We start from the raw sequence: 15096 nt of genomic DNA, 5'->3' as shown, positions 1-15096 counted from the left end.
ATTTTTCTAACACTAATATCTACTGTTTTTCTTACCTTGACCAGTTGACCATAAATAAAACTGTAAGTACTAACTATTGCACACAAAAACAAACAAATACCCTAGATCACAGTATTATTTACCTGATGTATAAATTGCACTGTCCGCATAACGGCACTCTAGCACCCGGGGTTAAATTTTGTGGGTTCAGCACTCCACGACCCCTCCTGGGTGCTGTGAGACCAGCAGAGGCACCAGCTCTTCCCGTCGGCTGACCACCTATATCGGGTATGGGTATAGGTGTTGGAACACATTTAGGTTGTTGTTTTTTTGTAAGACATGTTAATTTTTTAGATAACAATGCAGCAGGTAATGATGATTTAGGCATAGGAGCGACCGGTTCTGCTGAAGTATCGTTAGTTATGGAAATTTGTTCTGTTAATGGAATAGACTTTTTAAAGGATTTAGGTATAGGAGTAGATTTTGGAGTGGCGATGACAGACGTGCTATTAGATGAAACGAGTTCAGAATCGCTCGATTTCGTGACATCGAGATCAGCGTTTTTAGATTTATTAAAACTCCCATTTAAAGATGATGGCTCGTAACCTAAGGCAGGAGCAACTTTAGAATTTACATGAATTTCTTGTTTTAAAAACGAAGTATTTTTAATAGATGTCTTTGGTGTAAACGAAGAAACTTTTTCTTGAATTCCTGGACCTATTAATTTTGCACAAGATTTTTCAGAGGGGGTATTTCGATGAGGATTTTCTGGTATACTTTGTTGATAGCGTGGGATATCAAATGGCTCATGGAGACCTGAAGCGGTAAAGGGATGTCTAGGTAAGGGATCAGATGGTTTTGATACCTCATCTATTTCTTCATTTATCACTTCTTTTAGCTCTTCAAGTTTGGGATCGTCAAAAACCAATTCTTCTACATATTCAAAACTAGATTCACTACGGTCGAAATCCCCTGCTGCTGTGGACCATTTAAGCTCGTCCGATACGGGAGGGAAAGATTTCAATCCTAAAATAGCTATTTGTTCTTCCTCGGAATCAATAGCTGATGCAGGAGAATATATCAATGACCTTGTCATTAGTAAAGGAGCCACGGGTGTTTTTTTATTATATCCATGCATATATCGAACCGGGTTGTTCCCTACTTGTCTTGATGACGTTGTTGATTCGGTTAATTTATAACTACGATCGGGAGCTATTGCTAACGCTTCTGTCATGGTCATTGGTCTTTCTTCTTCTGTGGGATTTTCTATTGGATTTTTAATAAATTCTGAAGCGTCCACAAAAGTTGGGAGTGGGGAATAACTTCTCTCGGGAGCAGTTTTTAGTGCAATGAGCATAGGCGATTCTGATCTATTTTCTTCTGCTACAATCATCGATTGTTTCGATTTAATTTTAGGTTCAGTAACAGTAGTATGAGAATGCATTTGATCTTGTATGATGTCAAGTATTTCGGGTTTCGGACTACAATGATCATCAACATTTTGAACGTTTTTAGATTCTACAACTTCTAAGCATTCAACAGTGGATCGAGAAATCGTGCTTTCCATTTGATGAACGGTAGAATTAATTAAATTTCGTGATTCGGTTTCTTCATTAATTTCCTGTTTTGGTTGCGGTGTTGAGGTTTTTGACCTACTGTAATTTTTATACTCCTGTGGAATTTCTGGTGGAAATATTATCAAATGAGTAGGTGAAATGGATCTGACATTCTTATTTGGTGGCAAAAGAGACCGAATTTCACAAGGCACTTCTGCAGTAGAAGGTTCTATATCATAGTAATTTGGAATTGGTGATTCTGACCGTTCTTCTTTGGATGACTCTATCAACATTTGCGTGGATATCGAAGCACTTAACGATTGTTTACATTGGTTTAGTGTACGACTTACATCTTTGGCACATGGTGTAGGACATATACTAGAGTCAGTAGTTAATGGTTTAGAAACCACAGGACAAAATGCAGAACCAGTCGAAGATTTAGGTTTTAAGAAAGGTAATCTTGGTTGGGAGTTAACAGAATTTTTAGACTCATCTAAAGTTAGTATTTTAAGGTACAAACCAAAATAAAAATTTTAATTAATTTTTTATACAATATAAATTATAAACAATAAAAAGCGTACTGAACAAATTATTATGATTTTAATTAGGAAACCTATATTTAAGCTATTTATGGTATTCGTCAATATTTAATTATTTTCAATTGCTTTTTTTTGCAAATTATTTTATCAAAATAAAAATATTAAATATTACTAACAATAATTATAAATTTAAAATTTAAAAAAAATTTAGAAGTGTTTCATATTAAAACTGTTGGTATTAAATATTTAAATGCGGTCAAAAACTGGTGTAATTTAATATTTTTGAATTGTGGTGAGTGGTGACATTTTAGACTACTCTATGGCGTTCGAGTAAATGCAGGCGCTGAATGAGGAGACGAGTTATTTGAAAAAAACGGAATAGCCTTACACAATTTAACAGTACTTGGATGGTTATTTTTATACTTATAATTACTATCAACAGTTGAAGTGGACTTGTTGTCAATATTTGCTACAGCTTTAAAGTGACTATTTGACGATCTATTTAAAAATGACGTGTCACTTATTAAAGTATTTGGTGTAAAAGCTGACACCTTATTTTTAATCCCTGGTCCCATAGACCTATTAGGTGTTGATAAGTTATCGGAAGCTGATGACTGTGTCGGTTTTGCTATGTATTGTTGATATGGTAGATGGCTCAATGACATATTTTTATTTGAAGTAGTAAATTTATGCTCGGGAAGAATTTGTTTGTGTTCTTCAAAATTAGGCACACGAGTAATAAATGTCTCGTTGTAGTTAGATTTACTTTCTAATGGTTCGTAAGGACCAGAAATCGATAAATTATCAGAAGAAAATTGAGATGATTTTAATCCTAAACCTGTTATTGGTTTTTTTTGTGAATTTATGTTTTGTATTTGTTGAGGTAACTCTTTATTAATTTGTAACAATATTTCAGACCTTTTATTATTATATCCGTGCATGTATCTAACAGGATTATTTCCAATAGGCCTTGTTGAATGTTTTATATCAGATGATCCAAAATTAATATTTTGAGTTTGGACATTTAAAACTGTTTTATTAACTTCATTACCGGGATCTACTTTTGGTGGTGATGATAATTCAGAAGCATATATAAAAGTTGGAAGAGGTGAATAACTTCTTTCGGGGGCTGTTTGCAGTGCAGCTACTAATGGAGACTCCGGTCTATTTTCATTTTCTAGAGGTAAAGATATCCGAGGTGCTGGTTTAATAATCGGTTCAGTTAGAGCAACTGGAGTAAATGGTCGATCGGGAGCTACTTCCATTGCTATGCTAATTGGTCCTTTTAAACCACGAAATTTAGGTAAGGAGTTTAGTTCTGCATGTTCAGGATATTCATCTGGATATTGAGAAATATTTTCTGATTGAGATTTTGTTTTAAAAGCAATCGTTGTTACTGGTCCGTCCATAACAATGGATTTATTTTTGGGATCTGGTGTATGTGGCTTGGAGTATGTACGATATTGAGATGACATTTCAGGAGGAAAAGTGATTAATTGATTTGGTGAAATTGCTCTAACATTATTATTTTGAGGTATTAAAGTTTTTACTTCATGAGGTGCCTCAGCAGAAGTAAAATCTTGACCTTTATCATCTGGAACAGGTGATTGGGGTCTCCCTTTTTTAGTAGATTCTATTAGCAATTGATCTGCAACTGAGTCATTTAATGAGTGTTTTAATTCAGTCATTGTACGACACACTTCTTGAGAACAAATAGATGCGCGTTTTCCAGAATCATATGACACTGTCTTAGATACCACAGGACAAAAAGCAGAACCGATCAATAGTTTTGGTTTTAGGAAAGGTAATCTTGGCAAAGAGTTAGTTTTGTATTTAGGTTCATCTGAAGTTAGCGAATTAAGGCAGGACACCAATAAAAATAAAAATTGATTAAAATGCCTTCAATTTTAGAATACAATTTGCATATTTATAAAATTGTAAATATGTTTTTTATATTATCTATATTCTATACCCTATTTCAAATTTAAAGGACTCTATTCATTAGCATAAGTATTCTGTTGCTATAATATTTTAGCGAATTATTGTAATTAAAACTAAATAAGGTAATACATTTTATGTTCTGACTATATTTTATAAAATAATTTAATTCAAACAAAAACGGTCAATTAAAAAAAAAATAAGCTTTTAAAATAGTCAAAATCAAACAGAAGCTTAGAATATTTGTACAGATATCTAAGAAGTGAATACGACTGAGAAAGGACGTGGTTTGGAGTTGAATGTTTTTATGTCTGAAAAATTTAAAATAATATAACTTGTATTATATTTTAAGAGTTATGATAAACAATTATTAGTGTTGTAAATTTATTATAATTAATAACTATGTTTTTTTTAAATATGTATAAACCGTTTTTGCTTATCATGAAAAATTATTACTATAACACTATTAACGTATATAATATATTTTGCTTCAGTTTAACACAGTCAGAATATAATATTTATATTAACTACAGTTAATAAAAGAAACGATTCCATAATCACCCATAGAAATCAATCAAGTAGTTTAAGTAAGTTAATACATTAAGAACCAGTTACTTTAATAAGAAAATTTGTGTAGATGTTAATACATATTAAATCTGTTTTCAAAATAAAATATAAATTATGGAATGGTTTTTTTTACACCTATGACTTCTATGCGCATCAAAAGCTATAGTTAGAACTAATGATATTTTTACCTGAAGTAATAGATTTTGTTTTCAATTGAGAGTTGAAGCCTACAAAATAAATGTTTATAGGTACAATTATTTTAAGTTACACTATATTATTTTAAGTATGAGAAATAAAACTATGTTTTTCTAAATTTTGGCTCATTAAAATAACCATTATGGATTTGTGCATTTTCACTTAGGATATAATATTTATTTTGTATGTATTATAAGATTTGTAAAAGTATATATCTCAACATTTCTGATATCTTACTAGGCACCTATTTCTAACAAAAATATATTTGAATATTAAAAACTTTATTTAATAAAAAAAACGAAGGACTTTAAATTATATTTCTTAAATATAGTTGTAAGTTGTAACAATTTTTCACTACACTAAACAATATTATATAATTGTATACCAATCTAACTTTAGGTGTTTAATTCGTCCAGTAATTATTATTTATTATATACTCTCAAGACTTAAAATATACTATTTTTAACTTGTAACACCTATGAATTTAAACTGTTGTTCTAAATAATACGGTTTTAGTATGGTTTTAGCATATAGTAAAAAAGTTAATAACTTACCGGTTTGAACTTGGCTGTATCCACCAGAGAACTTTGGAGGAGTTGGTGTTTGTTTTGGTGCTTCGTATGGTTTAGCATTTGAAAAAACTTTCGAAGGAGTCTGGAAAATAATTTATTTAAAAAGTTTGTTTGGTTATAAATAATGATGAAAAATTACTAGGTGCATTAAAACATTGTCGAAAAATATTGCATTTTGTAAAGCATTAATAACACAAAGTTACAGCGTGTTACAACATTTTAATAACCTATATCAATAGTAGTATAGAAATACAGTACAGAAATATTAAATATATTGCAGACGTCATACTGTCATACTGATGATATGAGTGATACGGTGATGATTTTTAGATAATAATTCTTTAAAGTGTAAACTGTAAGTCAAAGCTTGCTAGAACACTTTAATTGTATATAGTTATGAACTAATTTCAGTGGTGCAACTGTGCAACCTGTAAATATAAGTAATATAACACAACTCTTCCCAAGAATTTATATAATTTTGTATTTTATTGTGTTGATATGTTATGTTTATTACAAATGTATACCAAAAGTTTTTATTTGATTTGTAATAATTATTACTATTTCTAACTGTGTCACTGCCATGGGCAATGTCACTAACACGATCGACTATATCATAGGTATAATGTATATCAAGCAATAACATTAATCAAAAACATTTTTATCCAACCAAATAATAACTGTTATCTAGGTAACTATAAAAATTATAAATTTAAAAATTTCATTGTTTTGTTATTTAAATACAAACATAAATACGTTTTAATTATAACTTTCACTCGATTTATAATCAAAACGGTTAGTATTGACATTTTCCACATAATATAATATTATAGTATTGATCTACCTGCTGTTTGGGGGCGTTTACGTGACTAGGAGCTTTTGGAGCCTGTATAGTAAAAATATTTTTCATAAAATAAAAATCTTCAATTTATAAGAAAAATATATAATATTATAATAACATAACAAGATGTTAAATATTTCAATATTGTAAATAATTTCTTGTTATACATATTCTATCATAGGTACACTGAAAACTGAATTAAATAAATATATAATAGTCTAGTCCAATCCCTTCAAATGTTGTAGACCCCAAAAACAATGCATTTTTGTCAGTACCTTATAGGTAGTAGACAGTATAACTTAAGTTTTAACTATATAAAAGTATAGTAAACACTTTATGTATAGCATAATAAATAAAAGTTTAAATTTTAAAGGTAAAATAAATGTTTTGCTATTAGACATAAGACAAGTGTCGATCTATTTTTAAATTATTATAAATTTGTATTTAGGTTTTGTTATACAAATATGCATTTATATAGAATATAGATTCCAAAAATGTAACTTACGTGGAATGGTATTGGCGATAAAGTGCTTGGTTGTGGCGATTGCAGGGGTTGTACGTCCTTTGGTTTAGTTGGTATTATATTGAACGATCCTAAAGGCGGATTTGAGCCTCTGTTAAAAAATAAAACCGGTAAAAATAACAATTTATTACTAAAATATCACTAAATAGTAAATTGTGGATAGTTACCTATGATGGATAACATTTTTTTGGGGTTTAATTTGATTAATCGAGAACTTACACAATTTTAATAGTATTAGTAAATTTAAAATTACTATTTTAAGTGATAATATAATTACTTAGGTATACCTATACTAACGAAAAATTATTGATTATAATTATTAATAATAAATAAAATCAATAATAAAATATTAGGTGTGATGAATGTATAAAACTAAAACATTAAATATCTATTTTATTATTTCATAGGAATTTTAATCTATTATTGATCATTAAAAAATGATTCATTCAAAGCATAATTTATGAGATAAATAAAAATATATATTTATTATTAAATTTATATTAGAATTTTTCATTGAACAATATTAACCTACCAACAAAACAACTAACAAGTAGTGTTTACATAAATATTTGACTCAAAATTAACTTGAAGATATTTTCGAAAATATCTTGTCGTCGTCATTTGCATCTTTTCTGTAGTTTTAAAACGTGTTATATTTGAATGTTAAGTTCAAAATTAAATTATATTAGGTATATAGTGATTCAGTTTTCAATTGAATCTCTACAATTCGTTATTTTTGGTAAGCTGAAGAAACAAAATTGATTTTCTCGGAGTTATGATAGTATACCTAGACTAAGTTAGAAAAGTTATTGATGACATGATTTTTTTTTTAATGTTTAATTCTAATGTACTATGTACATTATGGCTACACGAAATAAGTAAATTTCATGTCATGACTTACGGTGCTACGGCAACTGGTTCCAAATTTGGTGCCGGTGGATTTTGTCTGGCAACCATTTTGGCATGAATGTCGCAATACAATTTGTTGTTGATATTGAAATAGCCTACGTTTTTCAGAGACGATCCACAAGTGGCGCATTTAAAGCACTCAACGTGCAGACTTTTATCTTTGATGCGTACGAACACACCACTGTATTAAATTTAAACTTTTATTATTTATACAATAATACGACCAAATATAATAATAATAAAATTTTTTTAAAAAAACACAAAATGTATTAGTGCCACGCGTGTTATAATTTGCTAAAAGTGGTTTCGGGATGGGTTTCAATTATGTCCAAGGAAAATCCATCAAATCTTACATAATATCATTTCTGCAATCGCTGCACTCAATAGGCTTAACATTCTCCACGTCCACTTCTTTCAAAGGAGAACCCAAATATGGATCTCGTTGTTCGGGCATGTGCATGTTTGCTGCTATAGGTGTCATAGGGCGCGGTGATGTAGCACGGCCCCCTATCGCATGGCTTGAAGCCGAGAAGTATGCGAATTTCGATTGCAGGTCTATTGTTCCAAAATAAAATAAATTTCTTAACCTCTAATTTCCGAAATGCGAAAATCAGAAATTATAGACTTATCTAAATACGTGATAACAAGTACAATATGCTAAATAAGTTTTCGAGATCAATAAATGTCCACCCTATACCACATTATCTTTATCAAAGCGTCACCATAAGCACCAAGCACAGTACACAACAATTCACATAACTTACACTATGAGTCTCTCACAATCAGCACAAATATTTTGATTGGGAGCGCTTTGTGGTGCTTTTGGTTCGGGCGCGGACACATGTCGCGTTGCATTTTTGTTCATCGTATCGACAACAACATGTCGATTAACTTCTGTGTATAAAACATTTTGAACGTCATAGAGAAAATTATACGACAAAGATATTTTCTTTATACATGTATCTTTATTCATCGGCGGTTACGTCATAAAAATGCCATTGATTATCATTGATTATTTACCTGTATTTAAATCCCTTGGTTCTTTATCGGCTTCTTGTACCATTCTCAACACTTCGCTGTTATTAGCTTCGTAATTCTTTTCGTTTTTTTTAAAATTGACTCTGTAATTTTTTTTAAACTTAAATTATTATATATTAATAAAGTTTGTAAAACGTTTACCAACCCTAATACTCCCCCGGCTAATACTTCTGCTTGAGCCGTAAGCGTCTCTGCAATGTTCTCCTCGCTGTAAATGCCTACTGGTGTGTTGTACTGTTTATTTACAATAGCTTTAACAGTTCCAGAATCATTATTGTATCCACCCGGATTAACCTACGAACATTTCCTTAGTGAAAATACACCTATGGCTTTAAATGAATTGTTTATTTACTTTAGGCGATGAAGCTCCGCTATATGGTCGTGAAACAGAATTGTGCGAAGAACCAAATTCAGGAGTTTGTGGTCCAACTTTGGCCAAGGACGTTTTTGTCAGTATTTGTGGAGATTGGGACAGACGGCTGGGCACTGGACTTGGTCCAACAGGTGTTACTGATGGTTTCCATGTACTTGTTCCACCACTAAAACAGAAGCAAGTGTATATTTTTTTATGCTCTGCAATTAAGTGTTACTGATAATGGCTCATATGAACTTAAATTTGTAAATTATATTATTATTACATTTTTAAGCTTATATACAGTTTAACTTTTTTAGGCATTATATAGATTTATAATGTAAAATATAAATAATTGTTTACAACAATGGGTTAACTTATGAAATTAGTAGTGCTATTCTTAATAATTTAATATAATTATATTAAGAAAATAATAAAAAAATTTAATAAATTAAAATCTCAAGTGTACTAAAAATACTTTCATATACCTACATCTTATAATTTATGTATATAAAATCTTTTAATTTGAGACTATGGAAATCAAAATTGAATTATTAAAAAGGTATATTTAACTTGGTTAAGACATTTATGAAAGAAAAAATATTGTCAGTATTGTCACCCCTAATTTATTATTAACCAAGTGAACACGAACAATATACAATATTATGCATACACGTGTAATATTTTTTCTTTCGCGTGATTTATATAAACTTGGCTCTGATCCGAAAAGAATATTATTTTCAGTAATTTCAAAGAATTTTTTTGACAAGACACATTAGTGTTATTACTTCCTTTTAGAAATAGAATTCACTAAACATATTCTAAGATATATATTATATTTGGACACAGACCAACCATATATAATATATTATATACAATTCAACGTCACAATTAGATACCTACTGCAGTATTACAATATTTAAATTATAGATTATATTTAATTTGTGGATGATTAGTAAAGAATAAATATTTAAATTTCCTAAAACAATACGATTAAAGACACTTATTATTATAATAAAAATGTATTTAATATAATACTGAATAAAAATGATTTAACTAAATTAATCATATGTATATTTTAAATTTATGTAATTACTAATTTGTGTTATCACAAATAAGCGATTGAAGCAAGTCGTAAATAAAACTATGCATCTATAAATTTTAAATCTGCCTGCACGTAACAGAAATGCTGTTTGCTTGATCATTGAGCTTGTGCAACCGTCACTATTTTTGTCTAGTAAATAGGTAAAAACATAATACGTAATGGGTACCATTGATTATAAATAATATTATAATTATTATATTATTATATTATTATATAAGTATTTATAATCAAAGCTAATAACTATATAACTTTTCTTTTTAGTGATAGATAGTATATTTATAGTAAATATACATCAAATTGTATCATCTATTCTTAATTACTATAAAATAAATTTTAAAATAAAACATAATGTAAAAAATGTACTGAAAATATGAAACTTTATAAAATGTAAAATAAATGAATTGTATATTAAACGAACCTTGCGATTGGAAAGCATTGTTTTAAGACATGGACATTCAGAAAAATTATATCTGTATTTAAATCCAGACGTCCTAATGATTAGTTAAGAGATATGTTAGTTTATGTAATGGATTCAAAAAAATATTTACTTACATTTTTAAAGGCATACTAAAAAGGTGAGTTTGAAATTCAATTACACGTAACGAGTTAATACATTTCTTAAGTTAGGTACTTAATATTATTCATTTTTTTAACATAATTTACTACACTATGAATGAAAGTATAGCCAACATTCAAAATATAATTGTTTACATTATTTTGTTTCAATATTTCTGATTTAACCTTTTTAGCCTGTTGTATTGTTATAATTGTGTTTTTATAATTTTTATAATAAAAACTCCAGGAAATGTATATTTCAGATTCTAATCAAAAATATATTTCATTCCGTGTATAAGCCATAATATAATGTAGTAGATGGTGGTAGCTATTGTTGTTTTTTCTGATTAAAAAAACGGATCAACTTCTCGGCGACAATACACACGACACGATTCGACAACAATAGAATATAGGATTTACCTACTGAATATTAAAAGTTAACATTTCCCTTACCGTTGTATGGTCACCTCAAAAGCGTTTCCAGCTCCCAGGATAACATCTTGGGCATCCTTGTGCTTCACGTCATAAACATCTTGATTGTTGACCCTGACTAGGGCGTCGCCTACTTGAAGACCGGATTTCTCGGCTAAACTTCCGAAATTCACCTGAAGCAAAACATGACATTTATATTATTGGGGACGTATTATGCGTGTGTGGACAGTTATCGGTGAAATAAAAATTGAAATACGCTTCGTCATATTAATACATTTTACCATACAATAGAGATTTACTCGTTCAAGACTACCTACCATTATTTATTTAAGACACCATTTGAACAGAGATACTTCAGCATCATTAAATAACAAGTGCTAAGTGGATAGATAATAATTATATTCATTGGCACGGGTCATATTATAGATATTATGTGCTACATAAGGAATGTAAAGTTATATTAAATAAAAAATAGCGAAATACAAATGTTAAGTGTGACAGTGGAGTAGAAAATGCAGTATATAGTATATGCAATTAATATTATGATAAATGTTTTTCAGAAATTATATCTGTACGTTTTCAATAAAATAAAATATGCAATCGGACGACAACTATTAAAAAATGTCAACTAAGCGAACAAGAATAGATGATGGTTTCATAAATTAAAAATATTTGTTTTGATGATTATTGAAGACAAAAATAAAATTTAAAAAATATATAAAATAGGTCGATTGAAAAACACAAAATAGAAAACATTTTAAAATAAATAAAAGTTACGAGAATAACTCTATGAACTCGTATAGTTTATATAGATAAAAAATTCAATTTTGGTATTGAGTAGTATAAACAAAAAAATATGCCAAAAATCTTAAGTTAAAAATAGAACGAAAATTCAGAAAAATTACAGAATTTTAAATTTTTTTTTTTTTTTTTCAACTCATTGAGAATGATTTTTCAGCTTTCTCTGCTAAATTTCTTATGAATTTCTTTATTAAAAAAAAAAATCATTTAGTTTTAATTTTTGTTAAAATAGTAGATGTTTTTCAATAAGTAGTAAATTTATATTTTGTTTAAATACGAGTAAACATTTACCGACTCGTGGTTCACTGAATGTGATAAATGAACAATGAACATATTATGTTTTATGTTCATAATACAATGAATTAACACTGTAAAGGAGTGTATATATAATATTATATAGGAGTATATGACCTACCTACATATATTATAATAATATAAAACTAAAATAAAATTTCGATGGGCCTGTAGAAATATGAGGTTAAATAAAAAAAAGTTAAAAATAGAGTGTCTAGGGAAGAATATATTATTGGAAGATGTTCAAACTGAAAAAAAAACTTAAAGTTTAATTATAATATATTATACTCATATAATACACAAGACAAACATCTTAGGAAATACTATACGTAATTTAAGGTACATATTAATATCCGTATTTCATAGTAATATTGTTTTGAAACAAAAACAGAAAAATCTATTGGTATAATATATATATATCTTGTTCTTCAAAAATTGATTTTACTTCCATCTTATTGCTGACTAATAAAATGTGTAATATGAAGACGATGAGTTTCCCCGAAGTATATTTTTTTTCTTTGGGAATAAAATATTGTTGGTCAATTATTATAAAATAGTTGTACTGTAAATCGAAGAAAAATGCTGATTATTATATTGAAACAACTATGTAGACCTAAGGTATGCGACTTCGTTATCATGACATGTTATAACTAGTACCTATAGTTGGTCTTTGCAGAAGTAATAATACGCAATTAAAAGATTTCAACTAAAACGACAATTATAAAAGCCAATAGGTATTGTGTAGAAAGATACTTTAAATACCTAGACATAAACGGTTGGGAATTTTGGATTAAAACTTTAAATTGTATTCCTGCAGAATATATATTTTAGACATAATTGTATGCATGTACACTGTAGGTTACACTTATACATTATACTAGGTACCTATATGTATGATAAAATAAGAAGTTGATTAAAAACATATAACTTATTATTCTATAACACATGTAATATTAAGTATCGATTTGCAATGTATAGCAGGCATATTTAACATTTATTTAAAAAAATGAGAAAGTCGATCTGCTGTCTAGACGTATTTTCTATAACTAATATTACGGTAGTCTATATATTATGTACTTATTTTTCATATAATATATTTATATCATGTTTTATTGTTATTAACTCATAAATAAATTCTGCCGTACATTAGAACAGTGTAAATATAGGTTCATAGACACGTAGTATATATACAAAATAGCTAATAATAGATAAACCCACTTTAAACACAGATAAAAGGAGAGAGGAAAATTTTAGACCACTCAATTTTTTAAACTATAAAGAAACAATAAAAAATACAGCGGAAAAATCAACTCTTAACAGTTAACTGATAAAGTTGATGATATAGGTGGTCAAAAAAGTGAGGCGCCCGAGGTATTACTCCCCTCGGATTTCTCTCTCCACGACCCTGTATATTCGAAAATGTATTAACGAAAACTATTCGAATTAAGTACAACATAATAATTTTTGTTTTTTTTTTCATTTATTTAATAATTAAATGTTTCAGCATATTAATCATGCTTTTACAAGTTTAGATTACGGTTTACAAATAGAATATGGAATGGGGATTGTAGATAATTTTAATGAGGTATATAGATAAGAGATTTAATATTGGAAGTAATGGCTGCTATGGGAATATTGTTGTGAGTTTGCTTAAAATTACAGTTATTAGAGAAATTAATGGATTTAATAATATTTGTAGTTCATTCAAGATGTTCGACGTTGAATTTGAATTTGAGTTTGAAGTACTGGATGTTGGTTGGGCAGCTGTTACACTGGAATATGATGGACCAGACTGGGGTGCTTGCGCTGCATGACGACGTGAGGTGCCTTGTTGTTTTGGAATTACTACCTTTTTTGGTTTGTTTGTAGAATTTGTCAGTTTTTTGTAAATGATACAACCTTTATATGATGCTGTATGTGCACCAGAGCATAGTGCACATTTCGCCGGGAGGCTACTATCTTTGGTGCACATATCAGTTGAGTGGTTTTCGCCGCATTTAACGCATCTGGGCTGCTGACTACAGTAGTTACGCGTATGACCGTATGCTTGGCATGAGTAGCATTGAGGCGGGGTTTTGCGTTTTGTATGTGGTTTTCCAATCAATACTGCGGAATGAAGGAGTTTTGTAATCTTGAAGATTTCTTTATTGTTTTCTTTAAGAGCCAGTTCAACGTGGAACAGTGGCAAAGGACGATGGTTCTTTTTGATATTAACCACGCGCGTGGCCAAAGTTGGTCCAAGTTCAGCCAGGGCGTTTGTAATATCAGTTATGATAGTGGAGTGATGCAGATTTCTGATTACTGCTTTGTATTGCCGTTTGCAGTGCGGCTGAAAAGAGTGAAATTCGGCATTGGTTTCTTTTAAGTCATCGATAACTATGTTGTAGGTTATGCGGTTGTTGGTGCGGATTATAATAAATGATGGTGTGGACTTAAATGAAATATCGTTTGTGCCTGTGAGTGATATTATTTTTTTACTGAATATTGAGAAATTGGTGACGTTCTTCACGTAGATCGCCGGTATTCGGGTAGGCTTAGGTGTGATTTTAGTTGTATATAGTTGCTCACAGACTACTATGTTATCATTTGATTGAAATACCTCATTTTCGATTTCGTCGTCAGTGACCTTGGCCAGTGCCGCGTATCGATTTGGTGATGTGTATTGCTTGATTTTCTTTTCTTCTTGTGGTGATGGACTAGAAGGTGAGGACAAATGCCGTTTTGATTTTTGGATTTGTGGTGGTTGAGGCGGCGCCATGTTAGGCGGACTCAAAGTGTTTACGAGGAGCGATAACGGAGCGGACGTGCGCGCGAACGTGTGTTCATGACGAACGTTATCGCCAGAACATAATAATTAAAACCGATATATAAACGTAAATATAGTTTTATTTTGAATTTCGATT

The 15096-nt window shown here is 29.6% G+C and overlaps 2 protein-coding genes across 6 annotated transcripts in view; both read right to left on the bottom strand.

The window, feature by feature from the left end:
* Zasp52 (Z band alternatively spliced PDZ-motif protein 52) overlaps positions 1–15096 on the bottom strand; it is a 30534-nt gene that overhangs the window by 1777 nt on the left and 13661 nt on the right. For 2 of the 5 annotated variants that reach the window (XR_016190488.1, XM_015514560.2), the window contains exons 2-11: positions 11120–11271; positions 9007–9193; positions 8800–8948; positions 8637–8737; positions 7970–8171; positions 7609–7797; positions 6690–6798; positions 6188–6229; positions 5329–5428; positions 123–2028 (exon numbers count right to left, since the gene is read on the bottom strand). Coding sequence is in view for 4 of the 5 variants with exons in the window: in XM_015514560.2 (XP_015370046.2) it covers positions 123–2028; positions 5329–5428; positions 6188–6229; positions 6690–6798; positions 7609–7797; positions 7970–8171; positions 8637–8737; positions 8800–8948; positions 9007–9193; positions 11120–11271 (3137 nt within the window). In the remaining variant the exon portion in view is untranslated. Of the gene's footprint in view, positions 1–122; positions 2029–4767; positions 4807–5328; positions 5429–6187; positions 6230–6689; positions 6799–7608; positions 7798–7969; positions 8172–8380; positions 8511–8636; positions 8738–8799; positions 8949–9006; positions 9194–11119; positions 11272–15096 lie in introns of all 5 variants that reach the window. The other 3 variants (XM_089220879.1, XM_015514562.2, XM_015514561.2) reach the window with 3 other exon arrangements.
* LOC149058859 (uncharacterized) lies at positions 2035–4272 on the bottom strand. Its single transcript, XM_089220881.1, has one exon. The coding sequence runs from the start codon at positions 3760–3762 to the stop codon at positions 2392–2394; it is 1371 nt and encodes a 456-aa protein (XP_089077007.1). The 5' UTR covers positions 3763–4272; the 3' UTR covers positions 2035–2391.

Source organism: Diuraphis noxia, unplaced genomic scaffold, assembly GCF_037042655.1.
Source record: "Diuraphis noxia isolate RWA-SAM2 unplaced genomic scaffold, SU_Dnox_SAM2 contig0002, whole genome shotgun sequence".
Classification (NCBI taxonomy): Eukaryota; Metazoa; Arthropoda; class Insecta; order Hemiptera; family Aphididae; genus Diuraphis; species Diuraphis noxia.
This window is presented reverse-complemented; position numbering and strand designations above follow the sequence as displayed.